This window comes from Hippoglossus stenolepis, chromosome 7 (assembly GCF_022539355.2).
Source record: "Hippoglossus stenolepis isolate QCI-W04-F060 chromosome 7, HSTE1.2, whole genome shotgun sequence".
Classification (NCBI taxonomy): Eukaryota; Metazoa; Chordata; class Actinopteri; order Pleuronectiformes; family Pleuronectidae; genus Hippoglossus; species Hippoglossus stenolepis.
The window spans coordinates 25,953,958-25,975,321 of NC_061489.1; the positions used below are offsets into that span (position 1 = coordinate 25,953,958).

Genomic DNA, 21,364 nt, shown 5'->3' on the forward strand with positions numbered 1-21,364 from the left:
TGTCATAGTAGAGCAATGCTGAAATAAATCTCTCTTTCGGTGTAGCTGGTTTTTCAGCTCTCCCTCAGGGTGTCCAGATTTAAAACTTCTAGCTTTAGCCCTTGTTTCTAGAGTCCGGATGAACCAGAACTCCCCTGTGGTATCCAGCCTCTTGTCAGAGCTTGAGCACGTTGTGGCAGCAGAAGCATGTCGCCCATGTTGCTCTGCAGAGAATTCAAAAAATGTCTCAACCCACCTTTGGGAACCAAAACAGACGTTTTAAAATGCAAACAACATCCTTAAGCTTGATGAAAACCACGGGGATTAATATTTCCTCCTGGGTGGATACGGATATTTATTATGAAATTGATTATACTGATAAGTGATTCATTCCTGAGCCGCAGGTTTGAAATGTAATTACAGATGTGTTAATGGTAAAACGGTTGTTTTATCCAAACAATGAATCCTGTTTCTCCACCTTTATATCTCAGGTGTGATTCGTACAACTGAGACCTTGGACCGCGAGACGATACCTCACTACTGGCTGTCCGTCTATGTCACCGACCTGGGGACCGAGCCTCTGATCTCCTGGACTCACGTCTTCCTGGAGGTGCTGGACGTTAACGATAACGCTCCGGAACTTTCCCAGCCCGTGTACTTTGCATCTGTCCAGGAGAACGTGGACAAGGTCAAATCTGTCGTCCAGGTGTCAGCCACAGATGTGGACACTTCATCTGAGGGGAAGCTTTCCTTCCAGATGCCGGAACCTCACCGGAAGTATTTCGAAGTCGACTCCAAAACAGGTAATTAAGAGTGAATGAGCATCAATGTCGTCAACTACGAAATAATTCCATAAAGTACGGCCAAACATTAACCATGAAATCTGAGCATTTTATTTCAGTTTTATTCAGCCGTGCAAAGTTTAATTAAATCGTCTATATGCAGCTTCACCCTCCAGTTCTCTGAGTGCAGGTACAGACATTTGAAATGTGCAGCTCACTGAAACATGTCATTGAAGCTTTTACTGAGCCAACATACGTGCAGGGACTTATGTAATAACTCTGGGATGATTTGATCGATGCCATTTTCCTGTTTCATGAGCAGTTTGCTCTGAATTATATGCGACACCTCTCCCTCTGATGTATAAACTCAAACTCGATAAGTGAATATAATCTTATATACATCTGGAGCAGCTTCTGTCTCTCAGATTTAATTTCGACATATTTATGTGTTGCCGTGTCTGCAGGGATGATTTACAGTTTGATTCGGGGATATCGCTGCAGCTGGGGGGTGAAGAGGTGTGGATATAGTAGATTTGTCCTAATGCACTGGAGAACAAGTCGGGGCAGAACAAGCGATGCAGAACCCGGGTGTGTCACACAGAGACAGCAGAGGTGTATTTAAAAGACATTTCTCTGGAAATCACTCAGAAGCTCATTCATCCGTTTTCTGAATGGATGTGACATCAGTGAGAGACACAGCAGGAGGTAGAACGATTCCTGTAGCTTTCTGCATGTTCATCTTTGACAGTTGCAAAACTGAGTAACCACTCACAGGCTTTGATGTCGGAGCGAACGAGCCCGACAAGCCGCGACACGTCCCGTTGTCCTCTCGTAATCTGCGGGTAGCTCTGGAGTTGGTCCACACCCAAAGGCCAGTGTACTGACGGATTACAGGGAAGGAGGCCGAGCTGTGTTAACAGAGAGTTGTGTGTTGAAACGGGCGGAGAGCAACACATTCACACAAGCGTTTTTTTATGGGTAACAAGCAGCTGAACATACAAACGGAAGAAAACTGTGTCTGCGTTTGTTTTTAACTTGCTCAGGATTTATCTGCTGGACAATCTCAGCTGTGGAGTCGTTTGAATGTAATAGAGTCAAATTCATGGAGAGAGAAAAGATGAACTTTACTCCTTATTCTTTACTGAAGATTGGTTTCCAAAAATGTATCTTACATGGGTCTGCTTAAGAAAAAGTAAACATTGATTTTAAGCAACACAATAGAACGAGAATAGACGGAACTAACCACAAATCAATGAACTCCTAATACTAATAAATAACAAAGTAATTAGCGCAGACGTCCAGTTAAACACTAAGAGGATCTGATGACAAAAGATTCACGACAAATCTGATATCAGATTTCATTTCTCAAGTTAATCCACGTGAATGAGGGAGATCGTTTTACTCTGAAAGATTTGAGCCCGTCGCTGAAACCAGATCCTTCGAACACGATCCGCCTCGTCTCGTTTTCACAAATGTACCCGTGATTACTAACGCGGAGGATGACGAGTGTAGAAACCTCTCGTGCCTCGACAGGAGGAGCATGACTCAGAGGTTTCTGCCTAAGCTTTTATTTTCCTGACGCATGTGAACACGCTGCAGCGTCGTCAGTCTGATTCAACCTGAAAGAACGAGTTGAAAACGTTTCAGGAGGGAAGGATGTGAGCTGAGGGAGGGGAAAGAATCGTAATCATGTCCGTTCTGGGTTTTTTTTCTGTGAACACGTCTCTGTCCGACTCTGACAACAGGTTTGTGCAGAAAACAAGGGAGGGACAAATTACTAAATGAACAGAAATCTGTGTCGGTGTTATTGTGTGTTTCACAAAAAACGTCGATTGTTGACAAGGCCGGGCACGTCAGGAATTCCTCAAGTTACTCACAGACTTTAACCTGCAATTTATCTATTGATGAAACTAAAAGTTGTTCTTGCTGTTTCTAAGATTAACATCATCTGTAGGAACCACCAGGCTCAGAGCTGAGATCCACAGACAAGTCAGAGTAGTCATGAAGATTGGATAACATAATGTTTTAATGAGATTTGTTAACAATACTGAAAGCACAGGGTCCCGTCTCGAACGAGGCGTTTCAGGATGAGTTGTCGAGATCTGTTTGTTTAGGATTTCTGAAACGTTTGAAACGTTTGAAAAGCTCGAAAAGCCACGTTTTGCATCTGAATGCCCCTCGAGACGGTTTGCCTGTCCTCAGATCAGATATCACTGTCATTAAGTCTGACGAGCGAAAACAAAGCAGATCTCTGATCAGATCAGGTCGTCGTGTGATAACCTGTGATGGCGGCTTGGATTAGTTCTAAACGGCCTGCTCCAGCAATTAGTGAAGAATTGGGCCGTTAGCTGCTCCTTTCAGGCGCTTGTTTATCCTCTTAACTTCATTTGCACTCATTTGTTGACCCAAGGGAATTTGGACTCCGGGCGTTCACTCCTGATGTGTTAGAGTGTCCTTCTCCCTCATTGATGTTTATCTGGAAACTCCAACACGTAATTAAAGACATCTCCTTAAAAAAACAGATTTCTGACAGAGCTCACAGAGGGAAATAAAGGCAGAAAGGAGAAGTGGCAGCTGTGCAGTTACACACCAGAGAGAAACAAACAACCCCCACACACACACACACACACACACACACACACACACACACACACACACACACACACACACACACACACACACACACACACACACACACACCAGACAACACTGTTTATCCTCTCATGGTTTTGACGGCCATCCAGCACGGCTGAGTGAAAACAGGCGACGAGGAGAGATGAGGCTTTTACCCTGATCCTCGTGTCTGCGCTAATGACAGAAACACACTTTCTAACGTGCCCCACCTGTTCTAATGATGTCCTCCCAGCGGGGCTTGTTTGCACTGTCGTAAAAAAAAAAAAGGGCCCAACGACCCCGGCAGGGTCGTTCACGCCACCGACAACCCACGGCTTTGTCAACTGAGAACAGCTCCTGAAAAAAACATGTGCATCTGCGTCCCAACTTCCTTAAAAACTCAAGTCCACAATAAAGATGCTATATATACATTGAACGCAACATTTGTATCAAATGCACACACACACACACACACACACACACACACACACACACACACACACACACACACACACACACACACACACACTCTTATCCAAACATTCCTCCTGTCTCTCATGTCTCTATCAGAGCGAATAGCGGCTCTAAGTCATTTGACTTAACTGATGTAGTTTGGATGAGATAAGATCAGAAGATGCTCGAATCAGCACAATTAGGAAACTCACACATTGCTGCCGCTAGTGGGGGGCGAGCAAAATTAAAGGAAATACAGAAAAGTGGCAGCTTTGAAGTCACAATAAGTTTATTCTGGAAAAGAGACTTTTTGACTAATGAAGTAGTCGAGTCAGATGACAAATGTTTCCAGTCTTCAATCTCTTCAATTAAGGTTATGGTTATGGTGTGTTTCACATGCGGAATGTGGGAGACTGGGATGGAACCACCGACCTTCTGGTTATTGGCTGATCCGCTTCGTAGAAATTATTGCAAGACCACAGACGATATTTTAAAATGGACGATATGACTGGTGGGTGCAGTAGGTGCCTCCTCCATGTTAGTGGATAGGACATGGACCATAAATGACAAAATACACGACGGATAAAGTAAGGAAATAATTTTAAGTAGTTCTCAGTGTTTCTGACAAGTTCGGTTTGAATTCGTATTTGATGATATATAAAGGGTGAATGTATCAGGTCATGTATTTCTGGATAGTGCGTCGTCCATCTATATTTACAGTACATGTGTCAGAGATGTAGTATTTCTCACTTGTAGTTAATAACCAAGTGAGTTCTTCCTTTTAAAACAACATCAAATATTAAAATAAACAAACCAGTTGTCAGCTAATCTACGAGGAATCACACATTTTATACCAGATAGTGACTAAAACCAGATAAGAACAGGAAGCCTTTGATTCTTCTTTGTAAACTGTGTCTGATGAACATCCTCCGCAGGTGGAGGGACGGGAACAAATTGTTCCGATTTCCCGACAAACATCTGCACAGCAGCCAAATGTGTGTGAATTACCTGCTGAGCCACATAGTTTATATCTAATACCAGACACAAACAGCCTCTGAGACACAGACACAAAGGCTGATTCACCAAACAGCCGTCAGGGTCCAATGATCGTAAATCTGTAGGAGGCGGTGAGTGAGGGAGAATCTCTGATTGGCTGCGATTTTACTGATTCAAAATGATTTCACCTCTTTTCCTCTCCAGGTTTATCTCATGTTCTCAGGCTCTAAACACGACAGGGTGACAATTCATCGTGATCCTTATTTCTATTTATGTGGTAGTTTTGTTCGTCATAAATGTAGATATTTGATTTGTTGTTTTGGGATAAAACCTTAAATTGAATCTTTACTCACTGGCTTTTTGTTCCAGAGCTTTGAACTGTGTCGCATGAGCAGTGAAATAACTGTGAAGTAAAAATTGTTGGAGAAATATTACAAACGTTTTTTTCTTACTCTTGAACAGACTCATGACAAAGATGATGCACACACACACACACAAGGAAGTACTTTTATTAGGTGGATACACAGAGTAACAGCAGAAACAACATCCACACACCAAAAGGTGTTTGCTTAGCTGTGATCGCCCCACACACACACACACACACACACACACACACACACACACACACACACACACACACACACACACACACACACACACACACACACACACACACACACACACACCTATAATAACAGAAGCACTAACCCTTCTGTCAGTGTTTATTTGTTTAAGTGTAATTAAGACTCTCACTTGAGACTCCCAAACACTAACAGCATTGATTATGTCTTTGTGTGTGTGTGTGTGTGTGTGTGTGTGTGTGTGTGTGTGTGTGTGTGTGTGTGTGTGTGTGTGTGTGTGTGTGTGTGTGTGTGTGTGCGTGTGTGTGTACAGGTGTTATCAGCACTCGCTCAGCCTTGGATCGGGAGGCTAAGCCGGAGCACTGTATCGAGGTGAGACTCTAATAAACAACATTTTCTCTTCCCCTCGGACTGAAGCTGAAAGAGAAACAAACCCTGTAAAGAAGCGACGGTTCAGAGTATCAATAAATCCACAATAACACATGTTCTACCGTCCGTCAGAGACAAACTCACATCTGTTCCCCACCACTGCGTCTTATTCTCAGTGCGAGTTTAAACATGTCACTTATACTGACGGAAGAAATCTCCTTTAAAAACAAAAGGAGATCTGAAACTTTTATTATCGAGCCAAACGTTGCAAAGTAAAATAAAACGGTTCTTCTGAATTCTCAGGTCATCGTGTCAGACAACGGATCTCCATCGCTTCGCTCCACCGCCACCGTAGTGATCCGAGTTCTGGACGCCAACGACAACCGACCAAAGTTCACCGACAAACTTTTCCACGTCAAGCTGCTTGAACAGCGCCACCAGGAGGGTAAAAAGGACGTCTACAGGATGGTCGCCCGTGATGGTGATGAGGGTTCGAACGCTGTGGTGACCTACATGCTCCAAGACAACAAGGACGAGCGCTTTGAGATCGACTCGGTGACGGGCGAGGTGACATCGCACGGGGATTTCTCCCCCGGGAACTACAGCATTCTCACGGTTGGTGCTTACGATAAATATTTTCACACCTTTAACTCAGATGTTTTGCAAACGGTTGCCAGATCTGAGAAACCCTCATGCAGTTGCGTGGCTCTGAAACGAAAAGGGGGCCTCACGTCTTTCAACAAGTGAGATCTTGAGTTTGCACTTCAACAGGTTGGAGGTAAACACTTTTAAAGAGTTGTGCTTGATTTACGTGTCGTGTAGAAGGTGCAGAGACTTGAAAGCCTCGACGGAGCCGACCAGCTCTGCTAAAGAGGCTAAATTACCCGGGCTTAATCCCCTTAAAAGACACTTGAGCATCACCTGCTCTGAGGACAGTGAGTGTCTCAGTCCTTGTCATCACTCTGCAGGATTCAGAAACTTCCTCCACTGATGCACAGAGCAGCTGTTAGACATGATCAAATGATAAAGCCAGTGTTATTCTCTGTTTTTCTCTTCCTATGAAAAGAGTAAAACCCAAATGTGTAAGTCAGAAAGTTATTATTTCTGTGACACACACTGAATTTGGCCGTTATCCCCATCGAAGTTATTATCTTATGAATCGCTCCTATTACTCCTCCGCTGTTCTGTGAGCCTGTCGACCATCATCTGTAAATCTCACTGGCTCTTCTCCTCGGTGTCAAAATGGCGACTTCATCTTGAGTCGCAGGCGGCCAAATCTGTGGAGTAGGTCTGGTGGGGAGCCACGGTTTTGTTGTTGTGGCCAAAAACCTCTTGGAAGTTTTCCCGTCTCCACACGGTCGATTCCTGGAGCTCATCCAGAGTGACTGTCAAGTTCCTGGTCCCGTTTCTTACCAAGGCGACTTCTCCTCTGATGCTCACTTTGACCACGTTTCCAGTTTATTTGACAGTTTAATACTGGTGAACTCATGATGAACAGAAACTGGAGTCATTTTATGTTATTATTTTCTTAATAAACTCTCATTATCGATGTTCGTTTTAATCTGTAGATCAAAGCCACAGACGAAGGCCACCCCTCCCGATCGTCCACATCCCGACTCGACATGGAGTGGATCGCCCGCCCGCCCCCGTCTGCCGAGCCAATCACGTTCGAGGAGCCCCACTTCACCTTTGCCGTCATGGAAAAGGACAACGTCACACACATGGTGGGCATCATCATGACGGAGACGCAACAGCTGAGGTGGTTTGATATCGTAGGTGAGTGTAAGCGAACGCACACACACACACACACACACACACTGTGGCGCCGACACTCGGGTGTTGAGCTGATAATCGATCGGAAGCTGTTTGCTGAGCAGGTGAGACGAGGAAAACAGAATAAAGTTCAAGCTCTAATGAAAAACGAGCATCACACCCATCAGGGTAACGATCTCTGACCGAAGACAAACCTCGGAGAAGAGAAAAACTTTTAATATTTCCACAATACACTCAAACTTAAAAGAAAGGGGAGAAAATAAAACTTCCATAAATCTGAACTGGGTCATCACAGAGTAACGTCTCGTAGATCAGAGCAAGTCTCTCATCTCCTGGAGCCGAGGCAGAAAGAAAAACATATTAGTAAACCACATCTGACATTCACCATATTGCCATTTACACCAAAGTGCTGAGTTGTACAGTGTCGCTTCACACCGGAGAATTCACACAGGTCACAGCCGTCGAGCGTCCTGATGAGTCTCCATCTGAACCGGAGACGAGCAGTTTCCCAAAGGTCGGCAGGGAATGATTTTGGAGTCGGAGCAGGGCGGAGACAAACGAGTGTTAAAGGAAGTGTGGATTGTGGAGTTGCAATTTATTTATCTGATCAAACCCACTTCTTCTCAATCAGCCTCTAAAACGCAGTTGTGTTGTTTCACAGAGTAGTTTTTTATCAATTTGTTAAAAGTTGCTCTCACCTGATTTATTCTATCGAGGATGTAATTTCTCTTTTTCTACTGGACGTACAGAAGTTGGTGTTTTGTTCTGTGTTATGTATTAAGTTGTATATATTCTCATATGTTGAGTTTATAGATATGTAGGATACTTGTTAAACAGTTAATTCCTTGGGTATGTGCACAGCCAACTTTCTGCAATACTTTCCCTCCAGTGTTAGCAGACTCTCTTTGTTTTATAAGTTATACACAAATAAAACAATCTCACTGTCGTAGAAGTGTGAGTGTTGGAGTCATGGATGAGTGGATGAGTGGAGGGAAGAGGGGAGGAGGAGGAGGAGGAGGAGGAGGAGGAGGAGGAGGAGGAAGAGAGGGTCCTGGTGTCAGTGGTTTCAGCAGGAGGTTTTTCTTCTGAGAGGATTAACCAGCAGCGTTCCTCCTCTCATCACCTGCCAGATCACCACAGGAGAGACAAGTAGCCATCCTCTCCTCTCCTCTTTCTCCTCCTCCCTCCTCTCTGCCCTCTCTCCACCCGGAACCATTGTGAGAAGGACTGTCACTGTCAGAGGGCTTTCTGGGAAGTAACAGGCGTGAAGACATCTTTTTAGCTGAAGTGGAAATCGGCCCTCTGGACTCCGGAGGTGCCCGTTTGTCTCCTCTCATTCTGAGCCTGGCAGGAAACCACATCAGCGTTTCGCCAGGTGGTTTCCTGCCAGGCGGGGCAGCGTGTGCAGGAGAAAGTCCGAGGTTCCTCCTGTTCCAAGCTCGATCGGTGCCAGAACACGACAGAACACAACAGACTCTCTGTGCATCCCCGAGGCGACGGCTCCGAGCTGCTGCCACCGGAGGTCTGACATTCATTATGTCAGGAAGAGTCCTGATCATCCAGAGGAGACTTTGATTCTGAGACGTCCTAAACACAGGCCCCGTCTACAAATCAAAATGAGTTTAGCATAAAAACATCAAAAGGAAATAGACTTATATTATTATTATATATAAGAATCAGAACCCATCCAATCCAGCCTCAGGGTAACTGTAGTCCACTCGTTCACGCTGTAGTTTCAGTAGCTCTGACAGCTCAGTGTTGGATCACAGCTCCAGAGTGTTTGGTTGTAAAGCTGCGTAATTGCTCAGCATTTCTCTCCCTGTGTGATCTGTGAACATAACTCAGTAATTATCACTCCGATGACCTGTCGACCCTCAGCTCCACCCGTCCCCTGCTCCTCTTGTCTGATGGTGTTTGTCGTTCAGAGAACCATGATGCTCCAAGGTTTTTATTCTATTATTCTATCTTTTCCCGAGGCCCTCATTTATCCAGAGATCCCACTGTGTTCTGGTTTTCCTTGAACCGAAGTCCAGTGGCTCTGCTCAGTGGCTTTTTCGTAATCCTGCTGACAAACACGCACACAAACGTACAGGGGTGAGAAAATAACCTCCTCTGCAGAAATAAACAAAGCTGTCATATTTGCCCCTCAGTGTGTGACATTAGATCGGATGTTGTTGTTCTGGAGTCAGAGGCGTGACGTGTAACACGGCTGTGTTGGCGTGCCCCCCCCCCTCCCCTTCTAGTGTAAAGCCAGATCCACTCTCCTCTCACTCTGTGTTTGTACCTTTCTACATGTTGAGTAAGTGAAGGTGCGACATTCCAGCCCTGAACAGTCTGTGTAAAAGGTGCCAGTGATCCACATCCCAGTCTGGGCAGATGGGGGGTGTTGTGTCACAGCCCTCCTCTCCCATACCGATACCATCAGGAATTTATCGGCCCGCTTTACGTTCCCCTCTCCAGCAGCAGAGCACAGATGTCTATCGCGGCTCTTTGTCAAAATAGGCGAAACACCTCCTGTGAATGTGCGAGGTGCGTTCAGGAAGCAGAACACCAGCGACAGCATATCGAGTAGCAGGCGAGGGCTGCATGTCTGTTTGTGGATGGATGCAGCATCACTCTGCCTTCGCTGTGATCCCTGATCCGTGCGCTGGATCCCTGCTGGGTGCCATGTGCATGAGATGAGGGTCGGCACCTGCAGGTGTGAGGACGCCGCTCTCTGCTGGAGGGCGAGGTTTGTCCTCTGCGGGGGGGGAGGGTTGAGCATCCGCTCTGAGAGGACGAGTTCAGACTGTGGGTCTGATTCCAGCAGGGGGTTCCAATAGCTTGTGATAGAAACACAATGAGAATGAAAACGACTTCACGTCACACTTATAAGTATAAGAAATCTTTCCCCAGGGGGTAAAGGGTGAGACTGTAGTTCTAAGTCCAATTAGGGCCTGACAATATGTTGATAAAGTATTATAAAGTATTATAAAGTAATCAGTGTAGACACAAGAATACAAAGCATCAAAGGCAAGAAGAAAAACAAATACAATATCTTTTAAAATCAAATACTCAAAATGATATGGTTCTAAATCTAAAATCAAGACGGCAGATAAATATTTCAAATTAATTTAAAAGTAATGACAAAGGATTCAAAATAAGTATTAAGCATAAAAGCACCAAGTAAAAGCTATTCAGTCAAAGTACATTTTGAGAGGTGAAAGACACATTCTTGTATATTTTAAGTTTAAAGACGGATATTTGCTCCTGAGTTAAGGTTCTGGCTTTAAACTTTATGATCAAAGAAGGACAAACACACTTACATTACAAATCTGTTCTCTCCACCTCGTTGTTCCTCCTTTGAAACCTTTTCCTTCACACCAGAGGAATCAGCCTGGTTCCTTTTGCTTACGGCCATGTGTCAACACAACGCAATATTGTATGACAAGTGTTTTTCCAGGATTTACACCTGCTGATATTATCACAGACAGTATTATATGACGACCTCCTTTCCACCTTGGAAACATTCCACCGTATCTCATGTTCTTCCTCAGCAGAGAAAGCTTCATTCTCTCATGAGTAATGTGACGTTTTAGTTTGATAGATTGAAAATGAGTGAGTGGATTTTGATTGATGATAAACTCTTCGAACTTTCTCCGTACTTTCCAAACCCCTGGAGGTCCTATCCCCTGGGGCGGCAGCAATCTGAATCACAGAGGTCATGAGATGTTTGAAAAGAAACCAGAGAAGAACAACAACATTGTTCATTTGTCTTCTTTCTCTGTTCTTCACTCACTTTAGCAGAAAGTTATCAAACTGTATCACGCAGCAGGAACGAAGCGAGTCGAAGGTCAGAGTCGATCGATCTTCATTTCTGACCCTCACCTGTTTCCCCACCTCTGAGCAGTGACTAAAATAATACGAGAGCAGATCAAATCAGAGAAAATGATTCTCTCAGCAGGAACGTTGACCCGATTCTCCGAGCGCGGGGTGAGGACAGCGTGTTCCCCCCCGAGCAGAGCTTCTCCTCCGTCAGGTCGGTTACCCGGAGGAGACCCCGAGGCCGACACATGCAGGACAGGTTGAGGAATTAAAACCTCCTTTTATTATGCCTGCCAGCAGATTCTGGAGGAAGTTGCGGTAGGACATCTGTTCTCTGGTCATTTCGTGGTCGGCTCCTCGACTCGCCCTGAAGCGGAGCGTCTGCTTCCCTCTCTGCTGATCAGGTCCTCTGATAACCTAGATGCACAGCCTGAGTAGGACTCTGTGAGGGGAAGGGAGAAGCAAGAGAGGATCCATGGATCAGTGGTTCAGCTCGGTCACTGAGGCTTTAGTGTATCTGCTTGTGTGTGTGTGTTTGTGTGTTTGTGTGTGTGTGTTTGTAATAATATAAAAGGAGGAGGTGGAAAAACAAGCGGTTAAATATTAGAGGGATTTATTTATTTAGCTTTATCTATTCCACTTTTGTCTTTGTGTACATGCACAAATGAAAATGTGCAGCCTCAGACATCACATAATAGAAGTGTGTGTGTGTGTGTTTGTGTGTTTGTGTGTTTGGCCTTTTGCAAGCTGGATGTCTTAATAAATACCATCTGGTTGAGCAGGCATGAGGTTTACCTTTCTCACGTATGAACACACAACCTGCTGAGAGAGAGAGAGAGAGAGAGAGAGAGAGAGAGAGAGAGAGAGAGCAAAATAAACGAAGACTAGGCAGAAGGAAGGAGGGATGGAACAAAGAAAAAGGAAGAGGAAGAGGATCAAGCCAATTGGAGAAGAGAGAGAAGCCAGATGGACGTGGAGTGAGTCTGTGTTGCTGCAGATTTATAATTAGATGATTTGTAATTATCAGATAAATCAGGTTCAATAAAAGATCAGTGATGCAAATAAACAAGAAAGAGTTTTACATTTAGAGCAGAGAAGCTTTTCAAACCCAGAATGCGTCGGTTGGAGACTTTTCAGTTCAAGGTTTAGACGAAAAGAGGAAAGTTTCTATTGTGAAATTAGTTTTTTTCTTAACAGAAAGCATTGTGTGTGTCCTTAAAATCATTATTTGAAGATATCGCCTTGGACCAGTTGTCAAAAAAAGATAAAATTGCTGCAACTGTGATTAAAAACGTCTTAATTCAATTAATTAAGACGTTTTCCACATCGGTTTCAAAACAGAAATGTTGCCGCTGCTGACGTTATCGTCGCTGCTGTTGCTCCGTGTGTCTCAGTTGGTTCAAGTGTTATACATCATATGATTTAATGCAACACATCCTTTCTCTCTGGTGCAGTGTAAAGTTCCCATCATGCATTGCCTTGGTGTGAGCAGGCAGTTTATATATTTCAGGCCCTTGTGTCTGTATTGAGGAGGGAGATGACCTGTCGTAAAAGCTCTGAGCGGCTGGGAGTCGACCTGCTGACCTGCTGCCTGAGGCCTAGTCAGTCAAAGTGGGATTCACCTTTACATATTTTACATATCTCACAGTTAAAAAATACATAAAATGAAAACTGGACTGCTGCAGTTACGACAGTTAAAGTTACGGACGTGAAAGTTTATTATAGCGCCCCCCCACAGGCCTCCTTTGACTCTTTAGCTGCTGAAGGACGATGCCACAACACATCACTGCTACAACCAGTCAAACTCCGAGCTGCAGACTGGGACATATCACCTGAGATATCACATCTGACGACTGGTCACGCTCTCACACTGTGAGGTCAGCTGCGGCTGCTGATGGAATAAACCTCTGTATTCATCTGTCTCCCTCTCAGGTGGGGATGAAGAAAAGGACTTTGACATCCAGAGGAATAGTGGAACCATCTCCATCGCCCGCCGCCTCGATGCGGCTCGCCGCTCCAACTACAACCTGACGGTGCGAGTCACCGACGGCCACCACACGGCCACCACACAGGTGAATATCTGTTCTTTAGTAACTGGTCTCTGGCCCAGGATGAAAGAAGATAAATGTCCTAAGTTCCTTCTTTTTACATTAAAACAAACATGGAGGCAAACCAGTTGACTTATAGTTGCCTAAATCAATACACAACAACAAAACACCATTTTGCTCTGATATTTTTGATAAAATAAAACACACTGAACAAGTGAAAACACCCTAATCTCGTTGTACTAATACTGTATTAATCCTCCCTGAGCTGAACCAACTGCATTAAACAACAATATCCTGCAAATTTATTTATCTTCTCATTTGCATTTGAAAATCTTGGGTTTAGAGTCTAATCTTCAATCCTGAGGGCGGCAGCAGATCAGGTGCTGCATGTGAAGCAGCTCTGAAGCGCTGGCGTCCATATTTAGTGTCGCTCACGCTGAGCGACTGTTGTCTGAAACCCTGTGTGTTCCATCTGTAAACTGCAGGCCTACATCCGGGTGCTGGACATGAACGAACACCGGCCGGTCTTCCTGAAGCCGCTGTACGAGGTGAGAGGATGATGTGTAATGTTTGAATAAATAGATCAGAGGAGCAGAGCTGGCAGGTGAGTTATTACAGAAACAGTTGTGTGTGATTATGTGTGTCAGAGCTCCCTGTAATCACAGGAGCTAAAGTCTCAAAGCGAGATTGTTTATGTCGGGGATGTCTACATTAAAACCAGTCAAACAAACCGACTTCTCATCAAAGACGGTTCCAGGATTTCCCAAACTTTTCTCTGCCGTGTCCCTGAGTGGAGGCTGAACACTGATAATACGAACAGTAAATATTAACATTAATCCTGAAAGCAACATCAGGTTCAGATGTGACCTTCATGTTGGATTAATGAGCATCACTCTCTTTTTCTTGTCTTCTTTTCTTTTATATTGTTTTTGGGGATAATCCTGCTTCTACTTTGGAATCTATAGTTTTGTTGGGTGTAAATTTTAACCTCTGCCAAAGAAGTTATGTTTTCACCCCCGTCTGTTTATTTGTTGGTTTAAAAGGAAGATTACACAAAAGCTACTGGACAGATTTCCATGAAACGTGGTTGAATTTAAAAAACAAACATATATATTTGAATCCTTCAGCCTTTTTCGAGGCTGCTTCACTGTTGTTTTTATTAATCACAGTAATCATCACCCTCCTTGATCCGGCCACTTCTCTAACACAATATTTTCTTGTCCTCAAAAAGTTTTCTGTTCTCAGTCCGACCACAATTATGAATAAACATTGTTATTCAAACCAAAACATAACTGTTCAAGAATTCAGTTTAAATTTCTCAAACCCTGTTGTTGTTGTTGTTTTTATCAATATTATTTTCCTGGAAAACTTTGTCACCCCTGTCCTCTTCTGATCTCAAGGTGAGGGTTCCTGAGGACACCTCCCCGTGGAAGGACATCCTGCAGATCAGTGCTCAGGACGCCGACGCCAACAGCAAGCTGGTGTTCTCCATCCACAGCAGCCTCCACCCTGACAGCACCAAGTTCTTCCACCTGGACCCAAAGAGCGGCGTCCTGGTGATGACGGAGGAGCTCGACTATGAGATGATCTCTGTTCATACTCTCATTGTCATGGTAGTGACACAGTTTTCATCCATGCAATTATCAGTTCAACTGAATATTCTCCACGCTCTAACATGTCCTCGCTCCTCCTCAGGTGCGTGACCAGGAGATCCCAGTGAAAAGGAACTTTGTGAAGGTGGTGGTTCACGTGGAGGACTGCAACGACCACTCGCCAGCGTTCCTCAGCCCTCGGTACGAGGCCACCATCTCCAACCTGGCCCCTACTGGCTCCGAGGTGATCCGCGTCAAGGCGCTGGACAAGGACATGGGCAGCAATGCAGACGTCAGCTACTCTCTGCACTCAGGTACGCTCCTCACACCTTATCACCTTCAGAGCTGAAACATCTTGACAATTATTGACAACATTTGATCAAAGTGGTGAAAAAAACGTGTTGCAGAGAACAGAGCATCTGACAGAAAATCCAAATATTCAATTTACAATCATTTAAAACCACGAAAAGTTCTCACAAAATTCTCACATCTGAAAACCTGAAACCATAGTTTTGCTTGATAAATTACTTAAACCATTAATTACCAAAATACAGATCAATAATTTGGTAAAATCGAACTGTCAGGTTTTTTTATAATAACCGTCTATCATAAGAACTTCAAGTCTTCAAGTACCCTGATAAAAACGACAAGATTTGTGAGTATTTTATTTGTGTAAAACATTATTTTCTATCCTGCAGGAAACATCGACCACATCTTCTCCATCGATCCTGAGCTGGGCTCCATCACTGTCTCTAAGCCTTTGGATCTCCAGCCTCAGGACCTGTTCCACCTGACGGTGAAGGCCACCGATCAGGGCTTCCCTCAGCGCAGCGACCTCTGCTCCATCCACGTCCACATCCGCATCTCCGACCATTCCCCCCCCACCTTCCTTCTGGACGAATACCTAACAGAGATCAGTGAGCTAAGCACCTTCGGAACGCCGGTCGTCACCATCTCGGCTTCCAGCCCCGCTGCAGTGCATTATGGGATAGAAAGTGGAGATCCAAATGGGATGTTTCACATCAACCCCTCCACCGGGGTGATTTCAACCCAACAGCACCTTGATTTTGAGAACTGTGTTTCCTACAAACTCAAAGTCACAGCTTCCACGACAGCCGGAGCCTCGTCCAGGACCCTCGTCCACATCTACGTGATGGACGAGAACGACAATGCTCCTGCTTTTCAGCAGAGGGCGTACTCGGGGCACATCGGTGAGTCGGCGACCATGAACAGCCTGGTGATGGGAGAAGGAAACATTCCTCTGGTCATCCAGGCGTCCGACGCTGACAGAGATGTAAACTCACTGCTGGTGTATCAGATCCTCGAGCCCGACATCCTGAACGTTTTTAAGATGGACTCCGGTATGGGAACCATCTCTTTAATTTCACCAGTCGACTTTGAAACCAGGGCCGAGTATCACTTCACGGTGCAGGTGAAGGACTCGGGGGAGCCATCGCTGTTTGCGGCCGAGCCCGCCAAGGTGACTGTTCGCATCCTGGACCTGAATGACTGCCCCCCCCAGTTCACCGCCCCGGTGTACGAGCCGTCCGTCATGTTCCCGGCTGTCAGACACTCAGAGGTCGTGCGCGTCACGGCCCATGACGCCGACTCGTCAGTCTCATACAGCATCACTGAGGGGAATCTTAACAACGCTTTTTCTGTTCACCCCGAAACCGGCGTCATCACCGTGAGCAACGTGTCTGAATTCAGGACGTTTTATCAACTCGTTGTCAAAGCCTCCGACGGCCTCTACAAAGACTCGGCCACCGTCATGATAAATGTAACAAACCTCACAGCGAGCGACCTCGGGTTCGAGCAGAGCGTTTATTCAGCGAGCGTCACAGAAAACCTCAAGACGGTCAAAACGTTAGCGGCACTGAAAGCAACAGGCTGCCATTTCAACGAGCCTCTTTTATATTCTGTGCTAAACCCAATGGGGAGGTTTGCGGTGTCCCAGACGTCGGGCGTTCTTGAAACAACGGGTGTCCCCTTTGACAGGGAGGAGCAAGACGTGTACAATGTGGTGGTGAAGGTAGAAGACATGAGGACCCCAGCCAGGACGGCCACAGCTCAGGTGAAGGTGTTCATAGATGATGTCAATGACAATGCTCCACAGTTTCTAAATCTACCGTTTTCAATGATGATTACTGAGGACACGGAACCGGGAGATGTTTTATACCAAGTAATTGCCGTCGATAAAGATCTGGGTGAAAACGGATCCATCATGTATTCACTAGAGGAAGATTACAACCTGTTCAGAATCGATCCCGATGTCGGCGACGTGTCCCTTCAGAGGCCGGTGGACTTTGAGGCCCTGAACAAGTACGTGTTGAGGGTCTTGGCTGTGGACGAGGCTGAGCCCACTCACACCACAACGGCGCAGCTTGCTATTCAGGTGAGGAATCGAACCAACCCCGTTTTCCAGACTCTTCTTTACCCGCTGAAGGTCCCTGAAAATGTCCCGACCTTCACCACCATCCTGCACGTCCAGGCCAGAAATCCTGAGGGCTATCGGCTCATCTACAATCTTGAAGAGGAAAACGCCTCGAGACACTTTCACATCGATTTCAAAACGGGCGTTTTGACCATCACCAACCCGCTGGACTACGAGAGTGAGACGATGCACGTGTTAACGGTCCGAGCGACGGATTCTGTGACCGGAGCTTTCTCCGAGGCCTCGATAGAAATCGAAGTGGAGGACGTGAACGATAACGCACCGGTGTTCTCGAAGCCAAAGTACAGCGTGAACATTGCTGAAGCGCTTCCTGTTGGTTCTTCAGTGATTCAAGTGTCTGCCTCCGACAGGGACTCTGGTCAGAATAAAGATTTGACCTTCGAGATAATGAAAACTGAGGGAAACGAGACAGATTTCTTCGACGTCGACCCGAGCAGCGGGTTGATCGTCACAAAACAAGTCCTGGATCATGAAAACACAAAGCACTTTACTTTGAAAATCAAAGCCATTGACCACAGCTCTGCTCCTCTCAGCAGTGAAACCAGCGTGTTTGTAAATGTCACAGATGTCAATGACAACCCACCAGACTTTGTCACCTCCCAGTACGGAGCCAATCTGGATGAAATGGCAAAGTGTGGCCACATCGTCATCAAGATCCAAGCTTCGGATCCCGACACCGGCGACCTGAATAACCTCAAGTACAAAATCCTCTCGGGGAACGAAGGCCGTTACTTCAACATCAACGAATCCTCGGGAATCATCTCCTTCTCTAACGTGTGCAAGAGGAACCTGGATCCTTACTACAACCTGACAGTGGCCGTGTCTGACGGCGTGTTTCAGAAAACTGCACCGGTCAATATCGACATGATAAACAGCAACAGACACAGTCCGTACTTCAAGCAGAGCGTCTACGAGGCCGAGCTGGCTGAGAACGCCGAGGCGGGGACTCGTGTGATCCGATTGGCTGCCATCGACCCTGACGACGGGCCCTACGGCAGCGTGGACTACACCATCATCAACAAACTCGCCGACGAGAAATTTGCCATCGACGTTGACGGACAGATCGTTACCACACAGCCGCTGGACAGAGAGAACCCAGCCCAGAGGGTGATCGCTATTAAAGTGATGGCGAAGGACGGCGGCGGAAAAGTGGCCTTTTGCACCGTGAAGATTATTCTCACCGACGAGAACGACAACGTGCCTCAGTTCAAAGCGTCGGAATACCAGGTGTCGATTCAGTCAACGGTAAATAAAGGCTCCCCGGTCATTCAGATCATGGCGTACGATGCAGACGACGGCAAAAACGCAGACGTCACGTACAGCGTCGACGAAGCCGAAGAGATGACCGAAGACATCATTGAGATCAACCCTTTCACCGGAGTCGTGAGCGTGAAAGAGAGCCTCGTGGGCAAAGAGAACAAGATCTTCAACTTCAAGGTCAAGGCTCGGGACGGCAGCCTTCCCTTCTACAACTCCACCGTCCCCGTCCAGGTCAAAGTGGTTTCTCCCGAGGTTCCTCTCCCAAAGTTCTCAGAGCCTCTCTACACCTTCTCAGCTGCCGAGGACGTCCCCATCGGGACGGAGATCGGCTCCGTGAGGGCCAACTCCAACACGCCGCTCATCTACAGCCTGGTGAACGGGAACACGGTGGAGAGCAACAGGGACAGAGTTTTCAGCCTGGACAAGGAAAGCGGGACTCTGCTGGTGCAGAAGACCATCGACCACGAGAAGACGAAGTGGTACCAGATAGACGTGATCGCTCAGGGGAACCACAACGGGACCGACGTGGCCTCACTGGTGTCCGTCAGTATCCAGGTCCAGGATGTGAACGACAACCAGCCGGTGTTCGATGCCAGCCCGTACAGAGCCTTCCTGGCTGAGAACATGCCGGCTGGAACCACTGTCATACAGGTGAGAGAAGGAGAGAGAGTTTAACTGTGATGTTGAGAAAAGAAAAATACTGATTTCTGAAAAACTATTGTTTTCTCTGTCGGAGTTTAATGAGAACATCAATCAACTTTATCAGATCGATCTGATTAGCAAAACACTAGAAGCATGAAAGAAGCCGTTTATCTCCAGACTTCATATTGATATCCTGCATCCAATGTATTTACTACTTGAAGAAACAGGAAACAAGAGTTTTTAATAGAGCTGAAGTGATGAAGTTGTTTTTTTTAAGCATATTAACTTTTCAGCCAAATATTTAGTGTTTCCTGTTTCTCAAAATCAAACACTTCCTGACAGTGCAGAGATTAAAGTGATATTAACAAACAATCTCTAAATATCTCAGCTTGTCAGGATATTTATTTCATATGGTTCAACCACGGCTCATTTTGACCCGCAGGTGACCGCCAATGACCCGGACACCGACAACAACGGTATTGTGACCTACACCTTGGAGTCACTCTCTGATGACGCCACTGCTGACGTCACGGAGGTGTTTTCCATCGACGGCGAGGGCGGCTGGATCACGACCACGCGGGAGACGGACTGCGAGACCACCAGAGTCTACAGGTTCAACGTGGTGGCGACAGATCACGGCGGCGACGTCAAGCTGTCGTCCAGCGTCCTGGTGGAGGTGACGGTGATGGACGAGAACGACAACCCGCCCAAGTTCTCCGATGACGTGTACCACGGCTCGGTGGTGGAGGACAGCAGTCCAGGGGAAGTCATCGTCTCCATGACAACCACAGATGCCGACGTGTCTCTGGAGAACCGGCTTGTGACATGTTACATCACAGGTGCGTTTTTTATGAATGTGTGTTTTGTGCATTTGAAAAACATGTTGTATGACCTTGATCAGTTTAAACCCATTGAAAAACAACAGATTAATCAATGTAGGAATTGTAGCTCGCTCTTGCTAACGTACAACTACTGTAATTCACTTTCTCACAACTACTGTAATTCACTTTCTCACCGCTCTTTAAACTCTTCCTGCCAGTGACGGTGCAGTGCAGCTGTAGATGTCCAGGAAATGTGTGTCTGTGTGTGTAATTGTGTTTGACTTCTGGTTTTACCTGTGATCATTAAGTGTTTCTCTGAGAGCGAGTTTGTGTTTGTTCCCGTCCTGCTGCTTCTCTGTGGGATTCATCAAGACATTATTGAGGTGGAATTAATATTCAGTAGACCTCTGAGAGTTGATGTTCCTCAGCTACGGATTAAACACAAAGAGGAAACCGGTTGACGAGCCGACAAAGCAGAACTACCAACTTGAAACCCTGCGGCTAACAACAAAAACAAAGCCTTGTACTTATGCAAATCTACGATTTTCCTCCAGACAGTCGAACCTGGGCAGATCTAAAGGGGCTCGCTGTCACAACAGTGTTTTTAGGAAAGAGTAACCGGGGAATATTTGCATCGGAATTATTTATAAACGGTCTGTTTGTCTGACGCGTCTCGTCAAAAACAAACAGAAGAAAATCTTGGGGATATTAAAGTTGCCCAGCACCAGAATGATTCATGTGATGATTGTACTTATTCAGGAGAGTGCGTCTGCAACAACAAGCTTCTCGCAAAACAAAATACAAAATTCATACACAGAAGTTTTGCTTCAGGGCCTTAAACGGAATTTTAAAACTCAACCACCTGAGAAAGTTTTGACGAAACACCAGAATAACATTTAATTATTCCTGTGATTTACGTGCAAAGCAAAAGTAAATGTTTCTAGTGTCATAAATAACAAGTGTCAACTGCAATAAACAGAGCAATTAGTTGAAATTTACTGTCTGACATACTTGTTGGACTGTAGCAGCTGATTAGATCTTCGTTACCGCCAAACAAAACCCACAAAACAACTCCACACGTCAGTCACAAGAGGATTTGAACATTTCTGGGGTTGAAGTGGTTTTATTCAACAAGCAGGTAAAACATCTGTCGCGGCTTCATCTACAGGTCACATGTCACGTGTCTAGTTCATGAA

General features: G+C 45.7%; 1 protein-coding gene across 3 annotated transcripts in view; it reads left to right on the top strand.

Moving 5' to 3' along the window:
• The window catches only part of fat2 (FAT atypical cadherin 2), a 75,640-nt gene that overhangs the window by 14,438 nt on the left and 39,838 nt on the right, over nt 1-21,364 (top strand). For all 3 annotated transcript variants that reach the window (XR_007032840.1, XM_035160522.2, XM_047340638.1), the window contains exons 3-12: nt 471-782; nt 5,718-5,776; nt 6,077-6,388; nt 7,342-7,549; nt 13,283-13,422; nt 13,884-13,946; nt 14,799-15,011; nt 15,094-15,304; nt 15,689-19,356; nt 19,790-20,186. Coding sequence is in view for 2 of the 3 variants with exons in the window: in XM_035160522.2 (XP_035016413.2) it covers nt 471-782; nt 5,718-5,776; nt 6,077-6,388; nt 7,342-7,549; nt 13,283-13,422; nt 13,884-13,946; nt 14,799-15,011; nt 15,094-15,304; nt 15,689-19,356; nt 19,790-20,186 (5,583 nt within the window). In the remaining variant the exon portion in view is untranslated. The remainder of the gene's footprint in view (nt 1-470; nt 783-5,717; nt 5,777-6,076; nt 6,389-7,341; nt 7,550-13,282; nt 13,423-13,883; nt 13,947-14,798; nt 15,012-15,093; nt 15,305-15,688; nt 19,357-19,789; nt 20,187-21,364) is intronic.